The sequence below is a fragment of the Lutra lutra genome, chromosome 8, assembly GCF_902655055.1.
Source record: "Lutra lutra chromosome 8, mLutLut1.2, whole genome shotgun sequence".
In the NCBI taxonomy this organism is placed as follows: domain Eukaryota; kingdom Metazoa; phylum Chordata; class Mammalia; order Carnivora; family Mustelidae; genus Lutra; species Lutra lutra.
Genome location: NC_062285.1, coordinates 136,137,336 through 136,162,857, shown reverse-complemented (window position 1 = coordinate 136,162,857; position 25,522 = coordinate 136,137,336). Strand labels below are relative to the sequence as shown.

The following is a 25,522-nucleotide window of genomic DNA, read 5'->3' as shown; positions in this document are numbered from 1 at the left end:
TCTGCAAAGCAGGGGATAAGTGACGGCATTGGCACTGGCGTTCTCAGGAAGGCTGCAGGCTATGGAGTCGTTTTAACCTATAATTATCCAATTTGATCTGCCCCTAATCTGGTGAAGTAGACTCGGAAAGGGATTACAGGGAGGGGTTAAAGATTCATAAACTGAGACTCCGGGAGAGGACCCGTTCCAGGTTATCCACTGGCAAGTGGAAACACCGGGGGGCACCCGTCCACTCAGCCTGACCCCCCGGCCTTCCACACCCCCTTCAACAGCTGAACACTGTGTATTATCACTGGGGTTTTTAAAAAGCCTTACCTGCCAGGGAATTGAATCCTTTCAGGCACAGGCTCTATCTATTTTGCATCTGGGGACATTCCACGAGGCAGTGACAACCTGGAAGAAAGCCTCTGGCCCCACACCAGTCCCTTCAGTCCTGGGGCTGGAGTTTCCCTAAGCGAGGTGGAGCCCATCGTTGTTGCCTTTCCCACTTTGGAGGCCACTTGGCCCAAGGTCACTGCGTCTTCCTGAGAAATCGTGCCTCTGCCTCTGGCAGAGGCCGCCCCCCCACTCACCCGGGTGCTTGGCTCCCATTCACCTTCCTCTCCCCAGGGCACGCTACCTGCTGAGTGTGCAGTAAAGGTATGACACCTTGTCGTTAATGCTAATTGTAACTGTGTTCGTCTCTGCACTCGTCTATTTTCCCAGGCCCTCCTGTGTAATTTGAGTCCCAAAATAGCCCACCTCCTAATAGATCAGCTACGTGTCCCAGGGCTGACTTTTTCCTCCTCTGTGGAAATTTGTGTCATGAGCACCTGTTGTAAAACGTGGCGGACTCTTCATGCCTGCTGCCTATCCCCAGAGAGGAGGAGAGAATGAGAGGAGGTGGCTGAAGCTGGCACCATGGTGAGGAGGGTGTAGATTCTAGGACTGAGCTAGATGAGCAAAAGCTTTCTCCTCTGACCGGCTCTGCTGGCCCCGAGGGAGGAACACACCCAGGTCTCCCCCAACCCTGCCAGCCGGGACTTACCAAATCTTCATCTTTTTATTCATGAATGGTTTTGGGACACAGATTATGTACTAGGCAAGCTCCCGGCCTCCAAGACCTTCCAGACTCGGAGACTTTGTTGTAGCTGCAACCTTGGAAGCATATAGGTTTTCCTCCGCCACCCCCAACCACTCTGCCACGGCTTCCCTCTCAGCTCCAGAACATTCTCCTCCACTCATTCCAGTTCATCAGGCTTCCCACCGGTCCTCTCTGCTCAGTTGTCCCCCAGGGACCTCCACTGCAAGGGAGGTCTCGAAAGGAACCCACACCCACTTCTCTCCTACCCCCACCTCGCCACTGTTCTTTCTGGGTCGCTTTGCTCCAGAATGACATCACCATCTGCCCGGTTACCCAAGTGGGAAATGTGCATGCGTCTTGACTGCTGTCCCTCCCTCATGGCCACCAGGCCAGACAAGGCCTCTTCTGGGACGTTTCTCATGAGTCCTCTTCACCCCATTCCTGCTGTCACTCCCTCCCAGGCCCTCCCCCACCACATTGTTGCAAGAGTCTCCTAACCGGATCTTCTCCCCTCAATCCCTTTTAAAATGCAAAGATAACCATGTAATTCCCCTGCATAAACCTCTTCCAGGGTTCCCCACTCACCCTACACCAAAGCCCAAGCACCCTGCAACCACTTACGGTCCTGTTCGTTTTCTTCCGTCTCGTGTTACTTCCTCGACATGGGACATGCGGTGCCTTTGCTTAGGGAGCTCCCGTGGCTAAAAATGCTTTTCTCTCTAGTCTGCTAGCCACTCTTCTGGATCCTTTGGTCCTCTGGTCACTTCCTGGATGGTGACTCCTGGCCCTCCAGGTCCGGCCAGGTGCCCTCCCTTCGTGCTTAGCCTCAGTTCAACTCAAGTTCCGTGTGGTAATGGTTGGTCCCCCGACTCCCCGCCCCGGACAGGCGGCAGGTTCCTTGAGGGCGTGCTGTCTTATTCATCAAGGTGTTCCCAGGTATTATACCTTAAATGCTGGACTGTTGCCCTGCTTTCCCCCCCTTCTCCACCACCATTTTACTTCAGACTTCTTTAAAACTGGATAGGATTTTCTCATTTTGCCCTGGCATAAAGTAAGAACATAACATGAGCCTAGAAGGCAAAAGGTGATTGAGCTGAATGGGAGTCTTTCTTTAGCCGTGCAGTTTCACAGTGTGACTGTGTGTGTGTGTGTGTGTGTGTGTGTATGAGAGAGAGAGAGAGAGAGAGATCTCATCTGATATGTGTGCTGGTACATGACATGGTGGACATTTTTTTAAAGTAAGCTCTACACCTAACCTGGGGCTTGAACCCATAACCCTGAGATCAAGAGTCATATGCTCTATAGACTGAGCCAGTTGGGCACCCATGGTGGACATCTTTGATCATCTTTAAAGATAAAGAGGGATTTTGGCACCCACACCCTCCCAGGAGGCCCAGACCAAAGGGCAGATGGGTAAGGGGGAGCCAGGACCAGAAAGGGAACAGGAGTCAGAGTCCAACCAAAGACCTGCTGACAAGCAAATGGGTCCAGGAGTCTGGTCTTTCTCCTCACCTGGAGGCTCCTCCCCTAGCCCTCCAGCAGGTCCCCAGCTGCAGCAAGCACTTGGGCCACGTGTCGGAATCGGCCCATGGTGTGTTCTGGGTGTGCAGGGCCCCAGAGCAAGAACTGGTCACCGGCGAGGGGACTGTGGTAGACGAGTTTGGGTTCCACCCTCTGCCCGGCAGTGCCTGCCTCTGGCTCTCTTTCTGCCGGTTTAGTACCAGAAGATTCCTGACCCTGAAGGAGGTGGACCAAGACAACTGCAGGTCCCTAACCTGGCTTTAGAGCCTCTGCTCACTGACTGCGCTCTGATGTGCACGCTGCCAGCCCAGAGGGGTCCCATCCCAAGCTCTGCGTGGCCAGGGTCAGAGGCAGCCCTCGGCTAGCAGGCGGACTGTCTCCACCACTACAGAAGTTTCCGAGGTTAGGAACAAGTGCACCTGCCTTCGTGTTTCCCATCATATCTAGCCAGCATCCACTCTACAAATATTTATAGACTGAGTTCTGAGTAATACCCTCAGGGAAAACAGTCATTCTATCAGCAAACATAGATGGAACCCTATGTTGTAGGGGATTTAAGAAAAAGACATGGACCCACTCCCAGCTCCCAAGGGGGGGGGTCTACTCTACTGCTGTCTACTCTCCCTTGAAGCTGCTAGGGAGGCAGGAATTCGACATTATTTCAGATCAACTGAACATATCCTAAAACCTTTAACCATATTGACTTGAGGCTAACAGTATGTTTGGGATCATAATCCACAAATAATTATTTAATTTCTAGAGATAAAAATTCAGATTCAGTGAATTTCCTAATCCTTCCCTAGGCATCAGGCACCCATTGGTTTATTTCATCCCCACATTAAGTACTACATTTGCTCATGATACAACTGATAAAGCTGAGGCTCAGAGAGGCTTAGCAATGTGATCAGGGTCACACAGCTAAGGATTCAAACATAGGTCCACTTGCCATCAGATCTGTGGGAATCAAGGGCCAGAGAGGTTTATATAATAGAACTGCCTTGTCCAATATGGTTGCTGCTGTTCAAATGTAAATTAATCAAAATTAAACCAAAGTAAGAAATTCAGGGGTGCCTGGTTGGCTTAGTCAGTAGAGATTGCGACTCTTGATCTCAGGGTCGTGGGTTTAAGCCCAACGTTGGGCGTGGAGCCTACTTCAAAAAAATCTTAAAGCAATAAATTAAAAGTAAGAAATTCAGTTCCTTGGTCCCATTGGCCACACCGGAAGTGCTGAATGACCAACGGGCCCAAGGGCTATCACCTTGGAGAACGCAGATCTAGAACATTTCCATCAGCACAGAAAGTTTGTGATCACATGGCGTTGCTATAGGAACCCAAATGCAGGGACCGTTACTTGAGAACTGAGAAATTAGGAAGGCTTTTCCAGGGAGGTGGACCTCGAGTTGGGCCAAGGACCTAAAACTCAAAGAGGCGGTCAAGGAGCATTGGAGGCAGCAGCAACTCCCCGGAGAAACAGGGAAATCGTGCCCTTCCATGCGCGGCCAGCTCTAGCAGGGACCTGGCGCTGAGGGGATGCTGAACGGGTGAATGAATGAATGAATGAATGTAATGATCAAGGCAAATAGAGGCTAAATGGACACATCAGTTTGGATCATGGTGTGTGTGTGTATGTGTGTGTGCAATGTATGTTTGTCTTGTGTTTGTGTGTACACGTGTATTTGTTTATCCATGTGTACATCTGTATATGTGTGTACATGTGTGTGACTACACATACGTAAATACGCACATGTACATGTACATGTTTCAGGGGTGGGGGCAGAACGGGGAGAGGGAATGGGCCAGAAGCAGAGGTCGCCCCATGAAAGTTCTTGAATCTCTGAACTTGAATCTTTGAACTTAGCTCTGTCGGCAGTTGGGAGCCACGGAGGGTGTGTGAGCTGGGAAACGGTAGGATGTCCCTGGCAGAGGGCACGGGATAGGCCAGAGGCAGAGCAAGCCCTCGGCGTGCTCTGACGGCACTGAGTGTTTGAGGAAGACGGCTGCTCTAGTTCTGGGCCTCGGGGTGGTGTTCAGAAGGAAGTCACAGGAAGGGATGGAGTTTCTCTTCCTTCTTCCTGGCAGCAGCAGAGCTCCTGGAGTGGTGTGCCCTGGTCGGCATGGGAGGCAGTGTGGGGCGGCTTGAGCAATCTCCAGCCCTGGAGGGCGAAGCGTTGCTAAAGAACCTCCTCCCTTTCCAAAGAACTAGCAGTGCTGGGAACTGGGGTGTGTCTGAAACATTTCTAGGCAGATTTGAAAACAGCTGTAACCCCGACTGAGGGACCTGGGCTGGAATTATGTATTTAGTCTTCGTTGGGGACCAGGCCACTGGGCACGGGCCCCTTGCCCACCCACCCCTCCAAGGTCAAGCCAGAAGAGCAGTGTCAGGAGATGGTTCCACAGAGGGAGATTTGCTCTCCGAGGCTGGAATCAAGGAGGACGTCGTGAAGGAGGTGGCATTTCCCCCAGCCTTGCACACTGGCTGGGACATGGACAGAGGGCCACAGAGAGGCACTGCCCAGTCACTGAAGAAGGAATACGCAGGACAAGGTTCAGGGCAGAGAGTGGCCCAGAGGTTCCTGCCTCCCCCTCACCCCCCAGCACTGGGAGGCAGCTTGAACCGCAAGCTGGGGAGAGCAGGGGGACAGTTTTTAGGAGAGAAAGTGCCACGTCTGGGTGGGGTGATGTGTGAAGTGGCAGAGAGCCTGGAGGCAGGCAGACCAGCCAGAGAAGTAATGGCCCCTCCGGGACCAGCCGGCCATTCTCCATCAAGAATCACTCCTTTATTTGACCCGCACCCTGAGCACTTTGTCCCTTGCCGGCTGCTGTTACAGGGCAGCTGTCCCCGGGAAGAGGGTGGGCGAGCTCCAGGGAGGGGAGATGTCCCCAAGCTGATTTACTACCTCAGCAGGTTATCAGTGTGATAGGTGCAGAGAGACTTACCCTGAGGAGAGCTGAGGACAGGACAGGGGTGAGTTTCCAGGGAGAGGAGGGGGGTGAGGTGGGGTGCAGAAGGCCGTTCCTGCCCCGGTGGAAGGTGTGGTGGGGCCCCGCGCTCTGTTTGCTGGGCCTTCCCCAAGCAGTTCCTATAATTCTGTTCACTTCTCATGACATCTTAGTGCTATTGTCTCTGGTTTTCTCGATTAGCTCAGACAGGTCAAGTACCTACCTTGTCCTGGCTATAGAGTCAGTGACCACGGAGTGTTTTCTCCACTGTTCCCACATTGCCTGCAGGGAAAGTAGGGGATAGCTAGGAAGGAGGGGGCACTGGAGTGCACGATTCAAGGATGGGTTTTCTCTATATGACTGGGAGTTTCTAGGTGGCCCCATATCACAGCAGGCAGCTGAAAAGCCGCTGGTCCTAACACCCCCTACTGGTTTTCACACCCTATGTACAAGGTGTGAATTACTCCCTCAGCTCCCCACCAGGAAGGGGGAAACTCAGCTGTGGAGTAGGGGTGGAGAATGTTCCCTGATAGGATTCCAGCATCCTGGGCCACAGTCGGACTAACCCTGTTGGCCATGTATACGGCAGGGGAAAGATAAGGAGCAGCCAAGACTTAGAATTGGAGGCAAGGTCCGAGGAAGAAGGGGGAAGGCAGATCAGCTCTTGGAGGTTGGACGGGTAGGGTCCACTTTCTCCTTTGGGGCTACTGGGACCACCAGTGACAATGGGCATCAGATGGTTCTGGTGCTGTGGAACCAGCATTGGCAGGGGCTCCAGCATCAGGCCAAGGGAGTATCAGTGCGGGGGAAGCATGGGTGGGGAAGGGAGCAGCAGCCCACAAGATTGGAAGGTTCGGGCAGCTAGATAGGCAGGGGGGCAGCCAGAGCTAGGAGACCCCAGGAGCGGGTGTCTGGATTCTGGAAGGGGACTGGCACGGATGAGAAGGGAGCAGGGGGTGGAGCTGGGTACTGTAGACATCCCAGCACTGAGGCCTGGCTAGGGGGTCTTAGTGCAGGAATGAAGGAAGAGAATTGGGCCAAGGCTCAGATCGAATGTAAGATCACATAGACAGTCTTAGAGGCCAGTGCAGAGCCCCACAGATCAGTTGGTCCCAGGGGGCTGGGCCTGTGCCATGACTCCAGTGGGGACAGAAGGGCCAGCAGAGCCCAGGAAGGGGTAGACCCTTTAGCAAGCCTACATACCCTAAGGTAACACACCCTTAAGGGGACTTCCTTAAGAAGTCTAGGTTCAGAAAAGGACCCAGGGAGCCCCCGGGACTCATGAGTACAATTCCAAAAGCTAAATTCCAGAATCTCCATGACTTTTATGTGTCCTACTGGAGACACTGGCTGGCTAGTTTCTCTTTTTTATTTTAAACACAACTCAATCCATTCCTCTTCTGCACCCATCTTGAGTCATTCTTACCTAAGAGGAGTCTGAGGGTCAGTGTTTATTTAGTATATGCCGTCTGCATGCAGCAGTGGTTTGAGCACTTTATTGTACTGATGAGAATGAGGCACAGAGGGGTAAAGAAATTTCCCAAAGGTCTGGTGGCCCAGAGAGAGTGAGGACAGAGTTCAGGCTATGGACATCCCCCCGCTGACCCCCCGCCAGCCAATGCTCCCTTTCCCCTGTGTCCCCCCCCCATCTGGACTTGCCATGGTAACCAAGCCTCCTCCAGTGTGGGAAGCAGAGGCTGCGTAGTAGTTACCTAGCAACTCCCCATAACCAGGTCAGAGCAGGGAGAGGGAGGTGCCATGTGCTGCCCACCCGGGGGAACTCAGTCCTGTTGAAATGGGATTGCCCACGTCAGCACGTGGCCACAAATGACCCTGGGTAGAGCCGTACCCGGAAGCACCCGTGTGGGGGAGTCTCACAGCAGGCTCAGGGCTGGGACTATGGCACAGACCTGACTGGCGGGGGTCTCTGTCCCCACAGCAGGTCCAGAGCCTCACTGCGTACAGTTCTGGTTTCTGGGCAGAGCGTGGAAGCTGTCCCCACTGACATGCTGTTTTAACATGCATGTGGGAATCCACTGAAGAGGGCTAAGGGAAGAATGTGTGTGCGTGTGTGTCTGTGTATGCGTCTGTGTGTGTCCATGTAGGCATTTCAACTCTGAGGGGAAAGCCAGGGAGCTATGCTGCCTCACACTGCTTTCTTGTTCCTTAACTATCTCAAGAATTGTTTCCGGAATGGCCTGGTTCATAAAATTAGTGCATCTTCTTCTAACATTTTCTGTAGACCGGGTCTTCATAGCCATTGCTGCTGTCACTCTACCCCATCCATTTCCTCCTTTAGGACTGGGGTCTGCCTGGGTCCCCAGTTTCTGCCTCCTGTAAGGTCCCATCAACTGATCTAAGCCAGTCAGGGTGGTCTCATTCTCTTAGACATGGCTGGTTTAGGAATGGCAGCTGATCTAGTCATGCCAATGGGGTCCGAGGGAATGACTGCTGTATGACTTCTGGGAAAGATTTTTGTCACAAATTTAATTAATTAATTAGTTAATTAATTTGAGAGAGAGTGAGAGCATGAGTGGAGTGAGGGGCAAAGGAAGAAGCAGGCTCCCCACTGAGCAGGGAACCCAATGTTGGGTTTAATCCTGGCACTCCAGGATCATGACCTGAGCTGAAGGCTGATGCTTAACTGACAGAGCCACCCAGAAGCCCCTATTTATTTATTTATTTAAAAGATTTTATTTATTTATTTGAGGGGGAGAGAGAGAAAGATCGCACAAGTGGGGGGGTCTCAGGCTCACTCACTTTCCACTAGTATGAGTGGGGCACTCAGGACATGCCTGGACAAGTCTTGGTATTAAAAGTAAAAGACCTAAAAAAAATTAAAAAAATTTTTTTAAAAATTTTAAAAAATTAAAAAAAAAAAAGTAAAAGACCTAAAGGAGACAAATATCCCTCTTTCTGAACAAGTCAAAAATATGCCTCCTTGGTCCTTTGTCTCCTAGGTTGGAACTGGAATTGGACTTATAGATGCAGGACCAACTTCTTCCAGGTTAAATAGATTTCCCTCCTGCCCTCCTCCCTCCCTCCCTTCCCTCATTCATGCATTCATTCATTCACGCATCGACTCGTTCCTTCTGGCTTGTGAGAGCCAGTCGTGCACACATCTCTTCCCCACTCCCAATTCACTGGTGTCATGCTGGTGGCTTCAAACCAGCCATGGTGGGAGGTTTTTGTTGTTGTTGTTGTTGTTTTAATGGACTTAATTTTTTTTTTTGGGGGGGAGCACTTTTAGGTTCACAGCAAAATTGAGCAGAAGATAGAGTTTCCTTACACCCCCAGTTCCCACACACGCACAGCCTCCCCCATTATCAACATCCCCCACCCGAGCAGTGCCTTTGTTATACTCGGAGAAGCCAAAGCAACATATCATCATTATCACCCAAAGCCCATAGTTTACCTCAGGGTTCACTCTTGGTTTGCACACTCTCTGGGTTTTGACAAATGTGTAATGACATGTGGCCACCAGTACAGTATCATGGAGAATAGTCTCTGCTCTAAAAATCTGTGTTCCACCTCTTCTTTTCTCCCTCCCACCTTACCCTTGGCAACTGCTGCTCTTTTTACCATCTCAATAGTTTTGCTGTTTCCAGAATGCCCTAGAGTTAGAATCATACAGTATGTAGACTTTACAGATTGGCTTCTTTCACTTAGTGAGAGGCATTAAGGTTTCTACATGTCTTTTCATGGCTTGATAGCTCATTTCTTTAAAAAAAAAAAGATTTTATTTATATGAGAGACAGACTGAGCAAGTGAGAGAGAGAGAGAGAGAGAGAGCACACAAGCAGGGGCAGAGGAAGAGGGTGAAGCAGACTTTCCACTGAGCAGGGAGCCCAATGCGGGGCTTGAGTCCAGGACCCTGGGATCATGACCCGAGCGGAAGGCAGACGCTTAACTGACAGCCACCAGGAGCCCTGATAGTGCATTTCTTTTTAGCACTGAAGAATATTCCATTGTTTGGATGGACTGAAGCTTATTTATCCAATCCCCTCCTGAAGGACACCTTGGTTGTTTCCAAGTGTTGGCAATTATGAATGGAACACCCATAAACATTCATGTACAGGTTTTTGCGTGGACATAAGTTTTCAGTTCCTTTGATAAATACTAAGGAGCATGATTGCCAGATCATATGTTAAGACTATGTTTCGTTTTTGTAAGAAACTGCCAAACTGTCTTCCAGAGGCTATACCATTTTGCATTCCCACCAACAGTCAATGAGAATTCCTGTTGCTCCACACCCTTGTCAACATTTGGTGTTGTCAGTGTTTTGGTCCTTGGATTTTATAAGAGCTGTGTAATGGTATCTCGTTGTATTTATTTGCATTTCCCTAATGACATGTAATGTCAACCATCTTTTCATGTGCTTACTTGTGATCTTCTATTTTCTTCAGTGAGGTGTCTGTTCAGGCCTTTTGCCCATTTTCAGTTGGGTTGTTCATTTTCTTATTGTTGGATTTTAAGAATTGTTTATTTTGGGTAACAGTTCTTTATCAGATAGGCTTTCTGAAAATATCTTTTCCCCTTCTGTGGTAACTCATTCTGTCTTCTTATTCTTCTGCTACATGGTAGGAATATCTACACTACAGAATTGGCAAATGTGCCGATCGGGGCTTTCCTTCAGAGGGCAGTTGCTTAACATTTACCAGCACACCAATGCACATGTGCATCAACCATTTATAGGGTGAATTGCTCATGCATGAAAAAAGTTCAGTCCCGTGGGGGAGGCAGGCTCAATGAATCCCCAACAATGCTCTAGAATTCTGAGTATTGGGATGGAAGCAGAACAGGAATATGAAGGAGGGACATCTACAGCAGCCATGAAGTTGGGATGGCTTCCCAGTGGAGAACTTGAGCCCTGAGCTAAGTATTTCAAAGTGAGTAGCTGTCTGGATCCCTACTGCCCAATGAGGTAGCCAGCCACTTGCCCCATCTCGCTGTTGAGTGCACTCACACTAGCCACATTAAGCAGTCAGTGACTGCAAGTGGCCGGAGACTGCCACATTGGACAGAGCAGATAGAGAACTTGCCCATCACTATCACAGATGTGCTACTGGACCTCACTGATCTAGACCAAAAAAAATGCGGGAAAGGCATTCCAGGCAGAGGAACCCAATGGAGAGACTCAGAGCTCTGAGACAACATGACTCATTCTGGGGAGAGATGAGCATTGTGGCTGAACAAACAGGCAGCATTCAGATCACACAATGGCATTAGTGCCAAGCCTGGGAGTTTAAACTGTGGCCTGAAAGCTAGTGGGAGCCCCTGGAGGCTTTCGAACAGAAGCCTGATGTCATCAGCTTTGCATGTTAATAAGGTCTCTCTGGCAGTCAGTGGGCTGGATCAGAAGGGCCAGCCCAGAGGCAGGGGTTGGGGGTTGGACTTGAAATGAGGCAACGACTGTAGCACAGCTGCAGAGGGAGTAGAAAGATGTGGATGACCCACTGGCTCATTGCATCTGTCCTCTATGGGGTGTTTTGTAAATAGTTGTTGATTTAATGAATGAATTATAGCACAGCCCAGATTATACAACAGGGTGCATATTCCTCCGGCACCGTGGGCGGGATCTATTGCACAAAGAGGTACGAGAACATTTCTTTTCAGCAGAAGGAGGAAGGGGCAACAGGGCAAGAGAGACAAACAAGAGAGATGGAGGGGAAGGGGACTTCCTCTGTCCTGTGTGATGGAGCGAGGGCTCCAGTGAGGAGGGAATGAGCTGTGGGGGAACTCTGATCTAGGTAGAGGGTCTCTGGGGCCCAAGGACAGGGGCAACTCAGAACTGCGTACAGGCCATTCTCCGCCCCTCCTCTTCCCCAACCCACCTAGCCACATGGATTACAGGGCAGAGTTAGCTTCCTGAAGGACTGGGGTATTTCATCAACATACTGACGCAACGGACAGCGGATTGACAGCATCCGGGAAGACGCTGTCCGCGGAGGATGTTCAGGGAAAATCAAACCTAGCCAGAGTAGGAAGCGTTAGCGGACCTGTGCTTAAACACACGAGACACCAGCCTCCCTCCTGTAGACTCTCAAAGTAACTGGAGATCTTGAGGGCACGTGGCTGAAAGCTACTGTAACTTGGGCATCGATGTTAATATCACCTTGTTTGCACCTACGGGTCCATGAGGCCTGGGACCTTTGGGTTATAGAATGAATGACAGGTGACACGAGGCAGGTTTCACTTGCTCATTCACTAAACAAATATTTGTGGAGCCTCTGTGCGCCGAACACAGTGCCACATGCTGTGGCATACAACGGTCCACAAAACAGATGATCCCTGCCCACAGGGAGCTTAAAGTCTAATAGACCAATAGACCAGCTTACGTGCTGTTCAGGAAAAGCACCAGGAACCACCAGATAGTCCAACGGGAAGGATTCTTTTAGATTAGGGTCAGGAAAGGATAATTTGAGAAAGTGACATTTAAGCTGAGGGCTGAAGATGCATAGGAGTTAGCCAGGTAGAGGCAGACCAAAAGGTATGGAGGCTTTGGGAACCAATGTGGAGGCTGAGAGAAGGCCAGTGGGTGGGAATGTGGCAACAAGGAGGGGAGAGGCACAGAGGAGGCTGAAGGGGGGAGGCAGGGCCAGACCACCCGCAGCCACATGGGGACTTGGATTAAAATCCAAGTGTGGCGGCTGGCGGAGGAGTGACGTGATCATGCTGCTGTTGTACAAGGATCACTCTGGCATCTGTGTGGAGAATGGACTGGGGACAAGAAGATATGCTGGGAGAAGCGTGTCCAGGCTCGACTGGTCACCAAGGAAGATATATGGCAGTGAGGCTGTGGTGATGGAGAGACGTGGAAGAACCTGAGAAATATTTAAAAGAAACGAGACAACGTGCTTTTCCCGTGTCCTTGTTTTGGTACATACAGGCTGAAGTGTTAACTTTTGACAAGGCAAATAGCAAGTACTTGCCCAGGCCAACCTGTCCTGCCTGTGGCCTGTTTTGCTCAGGGTTAGTTGTTGTAACGGTGCCCCAGTGACATGGGCCATTCCCTCGCCTCCAAGCAGGACCAAATCTGATGCAAGTGCATTTTATGTTTAAAGATTTCCTGAGAAAGCTTTCACAACTTCTGTAACCTCTGCTTATCTTTAAACTAATCACCATTGGGAAACCCGTGTGTGGACTTTTTCTGAATGCTTGTCGTCCTAAAGTTTCCTGATTCTTGATGGAGGTGGAGACCCTGAAGTCGGTCACCTGGGCCGTCAAACATAGATGATGTCATAATGGCAGGTCTGAATCATGTCTCATTTGTGAGCAACAGAGGAAAGTGCCTGAAGATCCCTAGAAAAAAAGATCTCATCTGATTTTTGTGGCTCTCTAGCTCCCTGTCAAGTTCTGTGCCCTTGCTACTCGAAGACTGGTCTGCGGACGAAGGCATGTCACCTCAGAGCTTGTGGACTCGCAGCACTGGATCTGAATCTGCATTTTAACACCTTCCCCAGGCAATCCACAGGCACTAAATTTTGAGAAGCACCGCCTTCGATCACCCTGAGGCCATCTAAAAGTGGGTGGGCAGTGGCAGTTTCCAGAGATTGGAAATTGCAGGGAGCCTCAGCAAGTGGGTAGAAAACGGAACCGGTTCATCAGGAACCGGATTTTCTCTGGAAGTTCCCTGCCCCCAGGTCATGCGGAGCGTTTCAGCTGAAGTCAGACGTCTGTGCTGTTTCCCGGACTGGGATTGTGTGGCTTGTGAGGCTGGGAGGACACACCCCTGGCACTGAAATGCTCTGGTGGAAAGCAACTTCCCATGGGCTCCCTGAGGCAGCACCAGAGGCCCAGCAAAGCCACTTCCCAACAGCTCCCAAGTAGGGACAGTTGGGTTCTTATCCTCTTAGCCTAGTCCCAAGGGCCCTAGTTCTCCATGGGTGGTTGGGGTGACTCTTGCTTCCTCCTTGCCACGTGATGCACGGGGGCAAGGCCATTTTAGCACTACCCGACGGCCTGTGCTGGACTTCAACATCCAGTTCTAGGGGTTTCAATAGCTCTGCCCACACTGTGGGTGAGCCTCCCCAGGCCAGCGCCCCCCACTCCCACAGACACAACACGCGGCCTGGCAAAACATTGGCATTTGTCGTATCATTGTTTTCTTGAGAAGTGTTTCAAGGCACGAAATCCAGGCCAGAACCAAATCATTTTCCTCTCTCTCCACTGGGGCCGGTCCTCCCACATCATCAGACAAATGGATGGGGTTTGTGGGCTGTTTAAAGCATATGGTTTGTAAATACTGTAAAATCAAACATCACTTTTGGCTTTTATTTACTGTAACATGTTCACATTACCTAGCACCAAAATAGCTTTTAGGTCTTCTTTGCCTTGTTTTCTCTCTCCCGGCTCTTCATCCTTCGCCTCTGCCTTCCCCAGTGCTCCTGTCTCTGCTCTAATTCCTCCTTCCCTTCCTGCTCTGTCCCTCCTTCCCCTGCTTGTCTGCCTGCTGGCTCCTACTCCGATGTCTTCCTCACGGGCCCCATGTAACATCTTGCCTCCTTTCCCTCCTTTTGTGCCTCTTGAGCTGCTCCTTGATCTTTTGAAATGTCCCTGCTACCCTTCGTGTCCCCTGCTTCCATGTCTATAGGCTGCGCCAGACCACTGCACTGCCCCGCCTCTCAGGGCCACTTTCTCTTCCCTCCCAAGACTCACCGCAGAGCGCCTGCTTTTTCCCTTCCCCTCCAAAGGCAACAGCAGGGATCACAGAACCATAGAATTCGGAGTCAGCGGGACACAGCCTGTGTTACACTGACAGTTACTTCTGAGTCAGAAACTCCTTCTTCTGTCACCCTCGGTAATGGCTGCCTGGTCACTCCTTAGAGCAGGAAGGGCTGGGGGAGAAGACAAAGGGACAGGCCCACCTCACTCCCCATGTTCCCTCACCAGCACGGGCACCCCACCCTTTCATTTAGGTCTCATGAGACACACACCCACCCCTTGTCAGGGCCCTCAGGCAGACGTGTCTGCCCCCCGGGTTCCACTGAGTTTCCTTCTCTGGTGTCTCCTCCCGAGCCTGTCCAGTTGGTGCTTCACACCCACAACCCCGAGGGAATCACAATTCTATGTTGAGGTGGCAAGAGAGATGGCGGCATGCGTGTCCCTTGCCCCACGTGCAGCTGTTGGGGGGGGCTGCCAGCAGTGGCTCAGCAGCTGGATCCTGGATGCTCATGGCAAAGCCGGCTCCCACCCGGGGTCATGCTGCAGCGGGCAGCCCGGCAGCAACGGCAGGTCAACGCCCCCGTGGACTGGGCTTGTCTCTGTGCCACTGAAGCAAAGCATCCTCAAAACATGGGAAAACAAACAGAGACCCAAAGAGACACCCTTGTTGCCATAAAACAATGGCTCTCAAAGTCCCGCTTTCTCACCCCGGGCTTCTCCAAACATTTTACAGAGTCTCAAAGCTGCTTTCTTGGTATCCCGGGAAACAGGTGACTCCCAGGTAAGCCACTGGGGATTTGTGAAAATCCCTCCATCTCCCAGTGCTTGGCTCCTTGGGGTCTCTGATTCTCCAGGTCAGCCTCAGGGAGGAGGATTAGCCGAGGAACGTGGGCTGGAGGGAGGTGAAGGTCTCCGCTGAGCGTGGAGCGGGAGGCCAGACTCGCCCCGGCTGCAGGAACCCGCCCTCCCCCCCGCCCCCCAGCGCCAGTCCTGCCTTCACGGCCCCTCCTGCTCCCAGCTCAGCCCCGTGGGGCCGTACCTTTGTTCTCAATCCAGCTGAGCCCACCCTTGTAGAATGGGAGGGAAGCTGCCTTGCAAACCCTGGAGGTGAGCAGGGCTGGGAGGTAAGCGGAAACAGGCCCACCGACCCGCCCTACCCTGTTGTTTCGGGACAACCCCGGGTGTGGATCTCCGCTCCGCGGCTCTCAGCGAACATTGCCAAGGCCAGGAGGAAGCAGGGCCGTCTGAAGGACGGGAAGAACTGGGAGTCTCCTGTCCCTGCCCCCCACTCTCCAGCTTTCCCACCGCCTTCCACGCACCACTGAGGGGAGCAGAAAAACAAGTATGAATCTAATTCTTCGCCTGACTTCCTTTCATATCAGCTAAGTAACCAACGAAATCGCCAATAAATTACTATAAAATGCGCGCGCACACAGGCAGAGGTGTGTGCGTGTGCGTGCACCCGTGTGCGTATGTGTAGATCGTCCCGGCTTCTCTTCCTTGCCCCTCTCCCGCAGGCAGCTTCCGATGACAGCCTCTGACGCCCCAGGAAGGGCCTCATCGGATCATGGGTGCCACGTAGTTGGCGGGGAAGAGGCCCAGTTTGTTGTGCAGGCGGCCGGTCCACCACGACGCGTTGGAGCTGTCCAGGACCTCGACCACCTCTCCGCAGCGGAAGCCCAGCTCGTCGTCCTCGAGGGCCTCGAAGTCGTAGAGCGCCCGGGCCCACCGCACTCGCTGTTGGGGGAAGCACAGAGGGGTCCCGCTGAGCCGCGGTGGGGGGTGCTGGCCCTCCGAGCCGCTATCCTGCAGGAGGGTCCTGCCGGCTCCCGCACCGAGACGAAGACCTCGGCGAGGACAGAAAGCAGACCCCCCAGCCCAGCCCCGGGCCTGACGTCGGGCAGAGCCCACCTGAGCCGTGCTCTGCACTCAGGACTTCCACCGCTAGAGCAGTTACTCTCCCAGGCCCCAGGAGCATCCTTGACAGCTACTGTCCCCGCGTCTCTGAGGGTCTTTTGACTCTCTCCAGGTGACAGAAAGAATGGCAGCGTGCCCAAGCGAACAGTGCCCGTGCTAGCGTCGCCCAGGGAGACATAGCGCAAAGGAAACGGCAACAGTTCGCGTCCGCTACAGCCTGAGCTGGAGCCGACATGGGAGGAGAGGGCATGGCCCGGTGGCCGGACAGGACGACACGCCGGCTCGGCTGGGCCCCCGGAACTCCTCCTCCTCCCAGGAGCTCCCACCGCCTCCACTCGGAGCTCTGAGCGGCTTGCTTCTCTCCGGGAGGACCAGTTGGTACCCTAAGTGCCCCTCTGGCGGCCCTCATGGAGCCCAGGGAGGGAAAGCCCACATACCCCGGCCACTTGGAGCTGCACAGGGTCCGTGTGTCTCCGGTGCATGAGGGCGGCGTTCATTTCGCTGCCCACGCCCATGCCACAGTGCCCATCGTTTATGTCAAGGCTGCCTCCTCGGCGGTCCTGGAAACACACGTAACAGAGGACCTGTCACCACATCATGTCCCTGTCAGGCCCCCCGGCGCCTTGCTCAGATGCCACAGACACAGCCAGTGCTCCAAGGATACTTGCTGCTGGTGACAATAAACCCCAGGTGTTGGGGGCAGGGGCGGTGGAGGATGGCACAGGGACCTTCGATTGTGAAGACGATGCCAGATTTCATGCATTCAAAGAGTATTTATCAGGCGCTGACCATGTGTCTGGTACCGTCCTAATCACTGGGGATATGTAGCTGGAAAGAAAAGGTCTTTGTCTTCGGGGATTGTCAGTTTAGAGGGGGAACCACACACATTTAAGTGATAAGCGAGCTGAGAGAATGTCTAAGTCTGCCAGGGTAATCAGAGAAGGCTTCCTAGAGGAGGTGACACTTGAACTCTAGCTTTAGAGGAGAAGGATCAGCCAGCAAAGGGCATTTTAGGCAGAGGAAAGAGCATATAAAATGCCCCAGGTCATGAGAGAAAACACAACAGACCATTCTGGTAAACTAAAGATAGTGCAGAGTTGCTGGAATGTGTGTTTGCTCGGGGAGTGGGGAGGGTGGGAGGTGGGGGTGGTTTAGGGGGAGGCAGCAGCAGATGAGGCTGGGAAGCAGATATGGGCAGCCTACAAAGGGCTTTGTGTGCCCCACTAGGGAATTTAGGATCGATGTTATCTGGCTGTGTTGTCCATCTCGGTAAGCGGCCCCAAACCCCATCTGGAACAAAGCAAGGAGTAAAGAAATTAGCAAGCGGGGCTCTATTGTGGGTGTTAATCCGTTTTTCTCGTGGCTCTCCACAGCCAGATGGGTTAGGGGGCACGGATAGATCTGGAACGGCGCTGACAGGGAAATGAAGCAACGGTTCACTGAATCCTCAGGGTAGGAGCATGCGTGCATGCGTGCATGTGTGTGTGTGTGTGTGTGTGTGTGTGTGTGTGTGTGTGTTCAGGCAGGGAGCCAATGAATTCACAGGGACTTCTTTGCCAAGAGCAGTTCCCATATCATATTATCATATTTCTGCCAGTTGCGAGGTCCCGGGTCTCCGTTATGAACTCTGTGAGAACTCAGGAGGCCGGGCCGACCCGAGACACTCCTCCCCACGGTCCCAGGACCACGACAGCCCCCAGGCCTTTGTTCGCTCTGCTTGCATCTGGTGTTGTGGGGGACTTTCACATGCTCCGTGCCCCTGGGGACAGGGCGGCCCGAGCCCCAGGGTGGGGGAGCAGGGCGTCTTCCCGACCTCACGGCGCCCACGTCATTCCTCTGCGGTACCTGGTGGAAGTGGGGGTGCTGCAGACAGCGGTGCTGCTGGGCTGGGGGTGCCGGGGGGTACTGCGAGGGAGGCGGTGCCGGGTGGTCCGACAGCTTCCGGAGCATGGAAGGCCGCATTTCTTCTCCCACAACCCCACTGAGGTGCGGGCCTCCCTGGGGCCTCCGGTCCAGGCTGTTGCCCCGGTGACCCTGGGAGAAGATATGAAGATGATGGAGATCCGTCCCCCTCGTGCAGCTCCCGGCCCCCCAGCCCCGCCCCCCGCTTGCTGCCTGCTCTTTCCAGAGTTTGCCCACGACCTCTCCCAGAAGCAGCTGCCGGCATGCGGGCAGCCTCAAGAGAGTCGATGGTCTGGACCCTCGTGGTTTCAAAAATGGTCTCCAGTTCCTCAGGTTCTCCTGGGTTGGGGACTCGGGCTCTCTGGTTCACTTGTCCACGGGCTACCCATTGAGTCCCTACCCAGCGGGCTTGTTTCCCTCTCTGTATTCAAGCTGAAATATTCTCTTTTACTGACACAATGCCACCCCTCCTTATCGCGTGTTGCCACACTGCCGGACACCCTACCCTCCCGATAAGCTCTGTCATGGACTCTGCCTGATTTTGAACTGTCATTTATAGCCTGGTGATAGGGCCCCAAACAGCAGCCCTCTTGCGGTACCATGGAAACCAGGCCCGGCGCTGGGCACGCGCTGGGAAGGAGCACAGCCGTTCTGCTTAATGGCACCACAACCTTGTGACTCAGAGGTACTTTCTTGTTATTTTTATTTCACGAACAATTACACAGGGCCTGGGCTTCGTACATGCCAGGCGCTGCTCGAAGTGCTTTACAAATATGAACTCGTTTCATTCAGTTTAATGCATCTTAGGGTACCCCTCTTTTCTCTACATGCACATCCTGGTAAATTAATACCTCTGTTTCTTGGTTTAAATAATTCACAAAGTCTCAGTAAACCTTTGTTTTTCTTTCTGAACTTTGACGTGCCCTTGCTGGGACACCCTTTTCTCCTAGGACTGTCCCTTCTCAGGCTTACAATCAACCAGTTGCCTGAGATGGTTTTCTCTACTTCCCCCAGAGCACCTGTTGCTTTGAAAGCCTCAAAGCCTTTCCAATAACTCGTTCCAGGGATTTCAACTGTTTTAACTATTCCAGAAATGCTTCTTCCTAGAATTCCCATTTCTTTCTTACAATGATGTTGTTTCCTTTGGAAGGTATTTTATACGTTGTGTGCATGTGCATTTGCTAATGGGAAGCAAGTTAGCGTTTCCTTGCTGCCTACTCTTGTCCAGACTCTATGGCAAGTGCTATCTCTGTATTATCTCATTTAATCCTTACAACAGCCCAGTGAGGGAGGTATTATATTCTCTCCATTCTCCAGATGAGAAATCTGATACTCAGAAAGGTGTCTTAACTTGGCCAGGTAATAAGGACAGTTAGTGATGAAATTAGGATTTAAAGTTAGGTTTGTCTGAGGGTGCCTGGGTGGCTCAGTTGGTTAAGTGTCTGACTCTTGGTTTCAGCTCAGGTCATGATCTCAGGGTCATGGGTTCCAGCCCTGTGTCAGGCTCCGTGCTCAATTCAAGATTGTCTGCTTGAGGTTCTCTCTCTCCCCCTCTGTCCTTCTGCCTGCTCTTGAGTGCTCTTTCTCTCTTTCTCTAAAATAAATAAATAAATCTTTAAATAAAAAAGTTAGGTTTGTCTGATGCATTTTCTAGTAAAATAATACTCTATATTCCACACTGTTCCAAGAGCAAGAATTCCAGATCCAGTTTTTTTGTCCAACACCCCCAGCCTCCCTTTCTGTGACAAAGCTCTACCTACCGCCTTAGTCCCAGACTCTAGGCGGTCCTCCAACCTCCCTGTGTGTGGGCCCCTGGCCTTCATCTTTGGGCAACTCCTAGGCTAGGCTAGAACTGTGATGTAGTACTATCTATGCTAATAAAACAAAGCACCCACAATTAAGAGCTAATGTTTGTGACATGCTTGTAGCACTGTTAGGAGCGATGTCAGGGAAGGGGCTTACGTGATCTCCTCTAACCTTCACAACCATCTATGAGCTAGCTGTCACCATCATTCCGGTTTTACGGATCAGGAAACTGAGGATCAGACAACTTTCCCAAATCACATGGCTGGGAAGTGTTATGAGATGGTTTAAACTGAGATCTGACTTCGGACTTATTCTTTCTTCCAGAATCCTCAGAGGACATGCTCATCAAATGCGTTGTCTTGATGGGTCACATAGGACTCCTGTTGCCTAAAATCTGTAGACTGGGGATGATCGGGACCTGAGGCGTACCTGATCCTCTCGGGTTCTATCCCTCAGAAAGATCTGCTTCTGTTTGGAGATGGAAGTCGTCCTGTAGTAGTCCACCAGCTTATTTAGAGATGGAAACTTCTCTGTCCATAGGAAGTAATTACCCTTGTTGTCTCTCATGACCTTGAAGTGCTGAACGTCATCTTCATGCCTAGAGATCAGGGTGAATCCAAATTGTATATTACATGGTGACAATGTTCCCACGCCCAGGGCTGACTGCATCCAGGGTTGCTGGAGTTCTGCTGGGGCAGGAAAGGGGATGTGGAGTGCCTGCCCTTCACAGGGAGGGGGTGCTGGCTCAGTCAAACTCTCGGGGGAAGATTTGTGCAAGGGACTGCTCAGGACACAGGCAGCATCAAAGGGATTTCTACATCAGCAGAAGATAATCTGTCTTCTGACACTGGAGCCAGCCTTTTAGAAGAAAAAAAAAATGTCCGAGCACTTCAACAATCACCAGGTCAAGGACTTTTTACAATATTTGTTTGAAATGGGGCAATGCCTGCATCTTGTACGATGCCAAGGACTCCACCAAGGCTTGGAGGGGAGAGATTTTTCACCCCTGTTATCTTTCCATTATCAGAAATACTTTGAACCAGTTCTTTTAAGCCCATAAACTAGCTCTGGACAGTAAGAGACTATCTTGAGAAATTTGTCATACTTGGTTCTCTACTTAATGGAGATCTCTTGGTCTTGGTTTATGTTTTGCATAACTAAAGTTACAAAGTATTTCGAACCTTTGGGGAGAAAAGTGTTATACAGCCATGCAGTGTTTTGATTGAAAAGGACCTCTGATGGGGTGCCTGGGTGGCTTAGTGGGTTAAGCCTTTGCCTTCAGCTCAGGTCATGATCCCAGGGTCCTGGGATCGAGCCCCGCATCGGGCTCTCTGCTCAGCAGGGAGTCTGCTTCCTCCTCTCTCTCTGCCGGCCTCTCTGCCTACTTGTGATCTCTGTCTGTCAAATAAATTAAAAAAAAAGAAGAAGAAAAAGAAAAGGACCTCTGAGGTTGTTTAGCCCTGTCTCCATGTTACCCATGAGGATGCTGAGGCTCCAATTGGTGGAGGGGCTTGGCCAAGGTCACTGTGAGTGATTGGCAGAGCTGAGGCGAGAGCCCTGGCTCTCTGATTCCAGTCCAGTGAATCGAGCCTGTCATACCACGTACACGTGCCAAGTTCTTTTAGATGAGCACCTTTTGACCCAGCTGGAATCATAGTGATGGGAAATATTTCTATGAGGGATGGAGAAATTGGATGTTACTCATCTGGAAAGGGAGAGCTTGGCCTTTACTAATAGCTCCAGTCTTTCCCCATCACCAAGGCATTCTCTTTTCAATGTCAAGTTTATTCGTCAAACAGGCATACATTTCTATCTAAAAATAAACCAATGATACCAATTGCCTGATCCAACAGAAAGGTCAAGAATTTAAGGAGAGTTGGGGAGTGAAGATACCTCTGAAGATTAGTGCAGGTTTCTTAAGGATGGACTCGGTGGTTCGTGTTCAGAGGGGACAGGAATTTTGATTGCTCTTCAGCTCATCTTATGGGCTTAAGGATGGACTCAGTGGTTCGTGTTCAGAGGGGACAGGAATTTTGATTGCTCTTCAGTCTCATCCATGGCCAGGTGAACCCATACAGGGACCTCTGCTTGACTGCTCTGGGCCAGGAACCGACACTCTGCAATCACTGTGTGGTCTTCTCCTTGGTGTTGGCCACTAACAGATGCTTCCTTCGTTCTAACAACACATGGCTTAATTCATAGTCATTACTCCTCACATCTGTGTGTGGAGGAGGAAATATTCTTGTGATATAATTATTCATCCACCACCTCTTAGTCAAAGAACTCAGAGTGAGAAACATTAACCCCCCCCTCTCATGAGCTGAGAGGATGGATGTCAGGCTTGCAGCCAACCCTCTGGACCCATGGAGAGAGAGAGTGGCTGCACCATTGTCTCAAGTTCTAAGAGGGGCAGAGAAAAGGATATAACTCAGGGCTCTAGCCTCTAAAATCTAGTGTTTCAGACCCTTAACAAATGCTAAGTGATAGAACTACAATTAGCTCTTAATTATCTTTGCATGACAGAAGGCAGATGTATAAATAAATAAAAATGATTTGCTTTGGAATATATTAAGCTACATTTCTGCATAAGATGTAGTAACAATTATGGTAATAATCACAAGAAGCTGCAAGCTTCTGTAAGAGACTGTGGCAGAAGTCAAGGCTGATCCTTTTGGAGAATGCACCTTACTGGAGGAAATACAACCCACGATTCCTAGGTGAAAAGCCACAGTGCACTTCATGCAAACCAGAGGCACCAAGAGATGCCCTTCAACATAACCACTTACCTGGTCCAATCTGTAATCAGAGCCCTTAAGAGAGGTTTGACTGTAAGATTTATTAATAGAGCAAAATTGCATTAAGACCTAACAAATTTAGGGGTGCCTGGGTGGCTCAGTGGGTTAAGCCGCTGCCTTCGGCTCAGGTCATGATCTCAGGGTCCTGGGATCGAGTCCCACATCGGGCTCTCTGCTTAGCAAGAAGCCTGCTTCCCTCTCTCTCTCTCTCTGCCTGCCTCTCCGTCTGCTTGTGATCTCTCTCTGTCAAATAAATAAATAAAATCTTTAAAAAAAAAAAAAAAAGACCTAACAAATTTAGAATTTGTGACACTTCAATATTGGCCTGAGCTAAAATTTCCTGCTGCCTAAGCTGTGAAAAAAGAAAAAAGTTTTAGTTAAGGAAAATTAAGATTTTAAGCAATATTGCAAGGGCAATGCTAATGAGAACAAGCTATTTTTGAGCACTCTGGAGGCGCACGTGCATACAAATTGTTGACCCCTTATTCCTAAGTCCTCCCTACCTATTCCTTAAAATAGCTATTTAAAATGGTGAAGTGGCCTCTGTAAATTACCTGAGATTGGATTTATACACCTAAACCACTGAAGCTATATGCCTTTCAATGTGCACTGAATAATCCAGACCAACATTTCCTGTCAATGAACTTAACAGGAGGTTCCACTGTACAGGTTGTCACGTCTCCTCCTGTACAGATATCAGCATTAACTTGTGCACTTTCACATGTGGTCACCCTGCCTGATGGGTGACTTGTGATCCCAGACATGCTGACCACACGCTAATTGTAGTTCTATCACTTAGCATTTGTTAATGAGCATTGCGCTCAGACTTGGGGTTTCTGAGCGTGGGGCTGTGTCATGTTTATGCCCGGACTGACTCATTTCCTCCCGGGTGCTGCATGTTAGTGAGATTTTGCTGCTCTGGTCCCTCGGCCCAGCCCTCCTCGGCTCGGATGTGTCGCTGTCAGTGTGCTGCATTACGGTGTGCTGAGCCGGTCCTTCTTTTATGCAACCGCCTACAACAATGACTTGGGATTTTAATTTTCCTCTGCGCCTTCTTCAGACACATATCAGTAGTGGAAGAAAAGGTTTAGATTTAAACCCCAAGAGAGATGTGGACAGCTGGGAATTCTCCCTTCTCCTGCCCCACGTCCCTGCACAGATACTCCCTGAATGCCTGTTGGGTGCAAGGCACTGGAAAAGGCACAAAGGTGAAATAGATTAGGATCCTGTCCTTCCAGAAGCACTTCGGCTAGAGGAGGAGGCAGAGGAACATATACGTAAACTGGCCACAAACCAGCTTACTGAGGAGTTACATACATGTGTCATGGGAAGGAGATGAATGGCATCCCAGTTGATACGACGCCTGGACCCCTTGGCCACCATGCCCCTGAGCAACAGGTCACATTCAAGAGGTCACCTCATGGCCTTAGCAGTCTGGGTTGGGAATGGCGAGTACCTGACGGAGATGGAGAAGTCCCCTGGGGAGCTCTGGCTGGCCCGGATGATGAAGAAACCAATCTCCTTGCCCATAAGTAGGTTCTCTGCCTGGTGTCGTGAGAGACCTTCATGAAACCATCTATGGGATGAGACAAAATCAGAGAATCTTGGTGAGATGCTGGGGGGTTGGAAGGGGAAGGGGAGAAGCGATGACCCAAATGGACGGAGGCCGGGGACTCTGGTCAATAGAGTGCAGACAGAAAGAGAGGAGGGGCTGGGGCCTCCGAAACCAAACCTGTGCGCTAGGCAGTTTCCAGGCAAAGCAAGTGAGTGTTCCCCTGATGCACTCCCCTTTGTCTCGAGCTCGGAAAACCTGAATCATGGAAATGTGCCACTGCACCAAAATGGGACAGCGTGGGAGTGACTCACTGCGGGAAACAGCCTCCTGCTGGCAGCCCTGTGAGGGATGTCACTAGGAAAGATCTGCAGGGACAGATGACGCACCAGGAGGACAGGAACCCCTTCGGGTGCTGTGGGGCCAGAGCTGGGAAGCTTTGGGCTCACGCCCAGGCTGAGAGCTCAGTGGGCCCCCTCGGAGCCCAGGTACCCTGGGGATCTGGGTGGTGTGGAGCCAGGCTAGCAGCCGCCAGAGAGCAGCGTCTACGCAGCCAGCTCCTGGGCCCTCCCCCAAATCCAGGAAGATCATCTTTACTGTGGAAAACAAGGAATGGAGGAGAAACTTCTTTTTCCAGGGACAGTTGAGGTGGCAGCCCCTGGCAGTGCTGTGGCAGGTGGCAGAGCCTGCGTGCAAACAGAGGCTACGGCCTTAGGGTAGGGAACCAGAAACCTCTCAGCCACAGAGCAAAAATGAGTGTTTGCCATCACTCAGCAGTGCTGGCTGGGACAGGGTCCCTTCCTCCAAGGTGGCTTTTCGAGGGCTGCCCCTGGAAGGCTAGTCTGTCCGTCCCTTTAGGGTGAAGGTATGACACGCTTCAGAGTCCTTTGTAAGCAGTCCCCGTGCTCTCTAGAATTTGGGAACCTGACCTCCAGATAGGAGTGGCAGGAGGGATGTCCTTATTCCAGACCGGACCCTGCAAGGGAAGTGTGGTTGGGCCGTGAGGGGCCCGAAGTAGAGGGTTTCTGGCCGCCAGCTGCCTGGAGATCCTTCCAGAGAGTCTGCCATACTTGGCCACAGGGTTGAACAAGTGACCACCACAGCTTGCCTTGTGTAGGGAGTATAATGGGGCTGGGGAAAGGAATGGGGCCTGCTCCACAGCAGCCGCGCCTCGAAGGAAAGATTTTGGACGAGGCAGCGAGTGGTTAGGGGATTGTCTGGAAAATACACATTTGTCCTCGAATTGGAATTTGATACGTGGCTTTAAAACTGGCGAAAATGTCCACACACTACTTTTTAAATGCGCAGGCAGGGGTATATTTTCACCCATCATTCCAAAGCTACTCACTCGTTCATTCAACT

At 51.3% G+C, this 25,522-nt stretch overlaps 1 protein-coding gene across 4 annotated transcripts in view; it reads right to left on the bottom strand.

Moving 5' to 3' along the window:
• Positions 1-15,545: 15,545 nt before the first annotated feature.
• GRAP2 (GRB2 related adaptor protein 2) overlaps positions 15,546-25,522 on the bottom strand; it is a 67,155-nt gene continuing 57,178 nt past the window's right edge. For all 4 annotated transcript variants that reach the window (XM_047742421.1, XM_047742420.1, XM_047742423.1 and 1 more), the window contains 5 exons: positions 24,065-24,184; positions 20,243-20,411; positions 17,951-18,139; positions 16,543-16,665; positions 15,546-15,925 (listed from right to left, as the gene is read on the bottom strand). In XM_047742421.1, the coding sequence (XP_047598377.1) occupies positions 15,746-15,925; positions 16,543-16,665; positions 17,951-18,139; positions 20,243-20,411; positions 24,065-24,184 (781 nt within the window). In that variant the 3' untranslated portion in view covers positions 15,546-15,745. The remainder of the gene's footprint in view (positions 15,926-16,542; positions 16,666-17,950; positions 18,140-20,242; positions 20,412-24,064; positions 24,185-25,522) is intronic.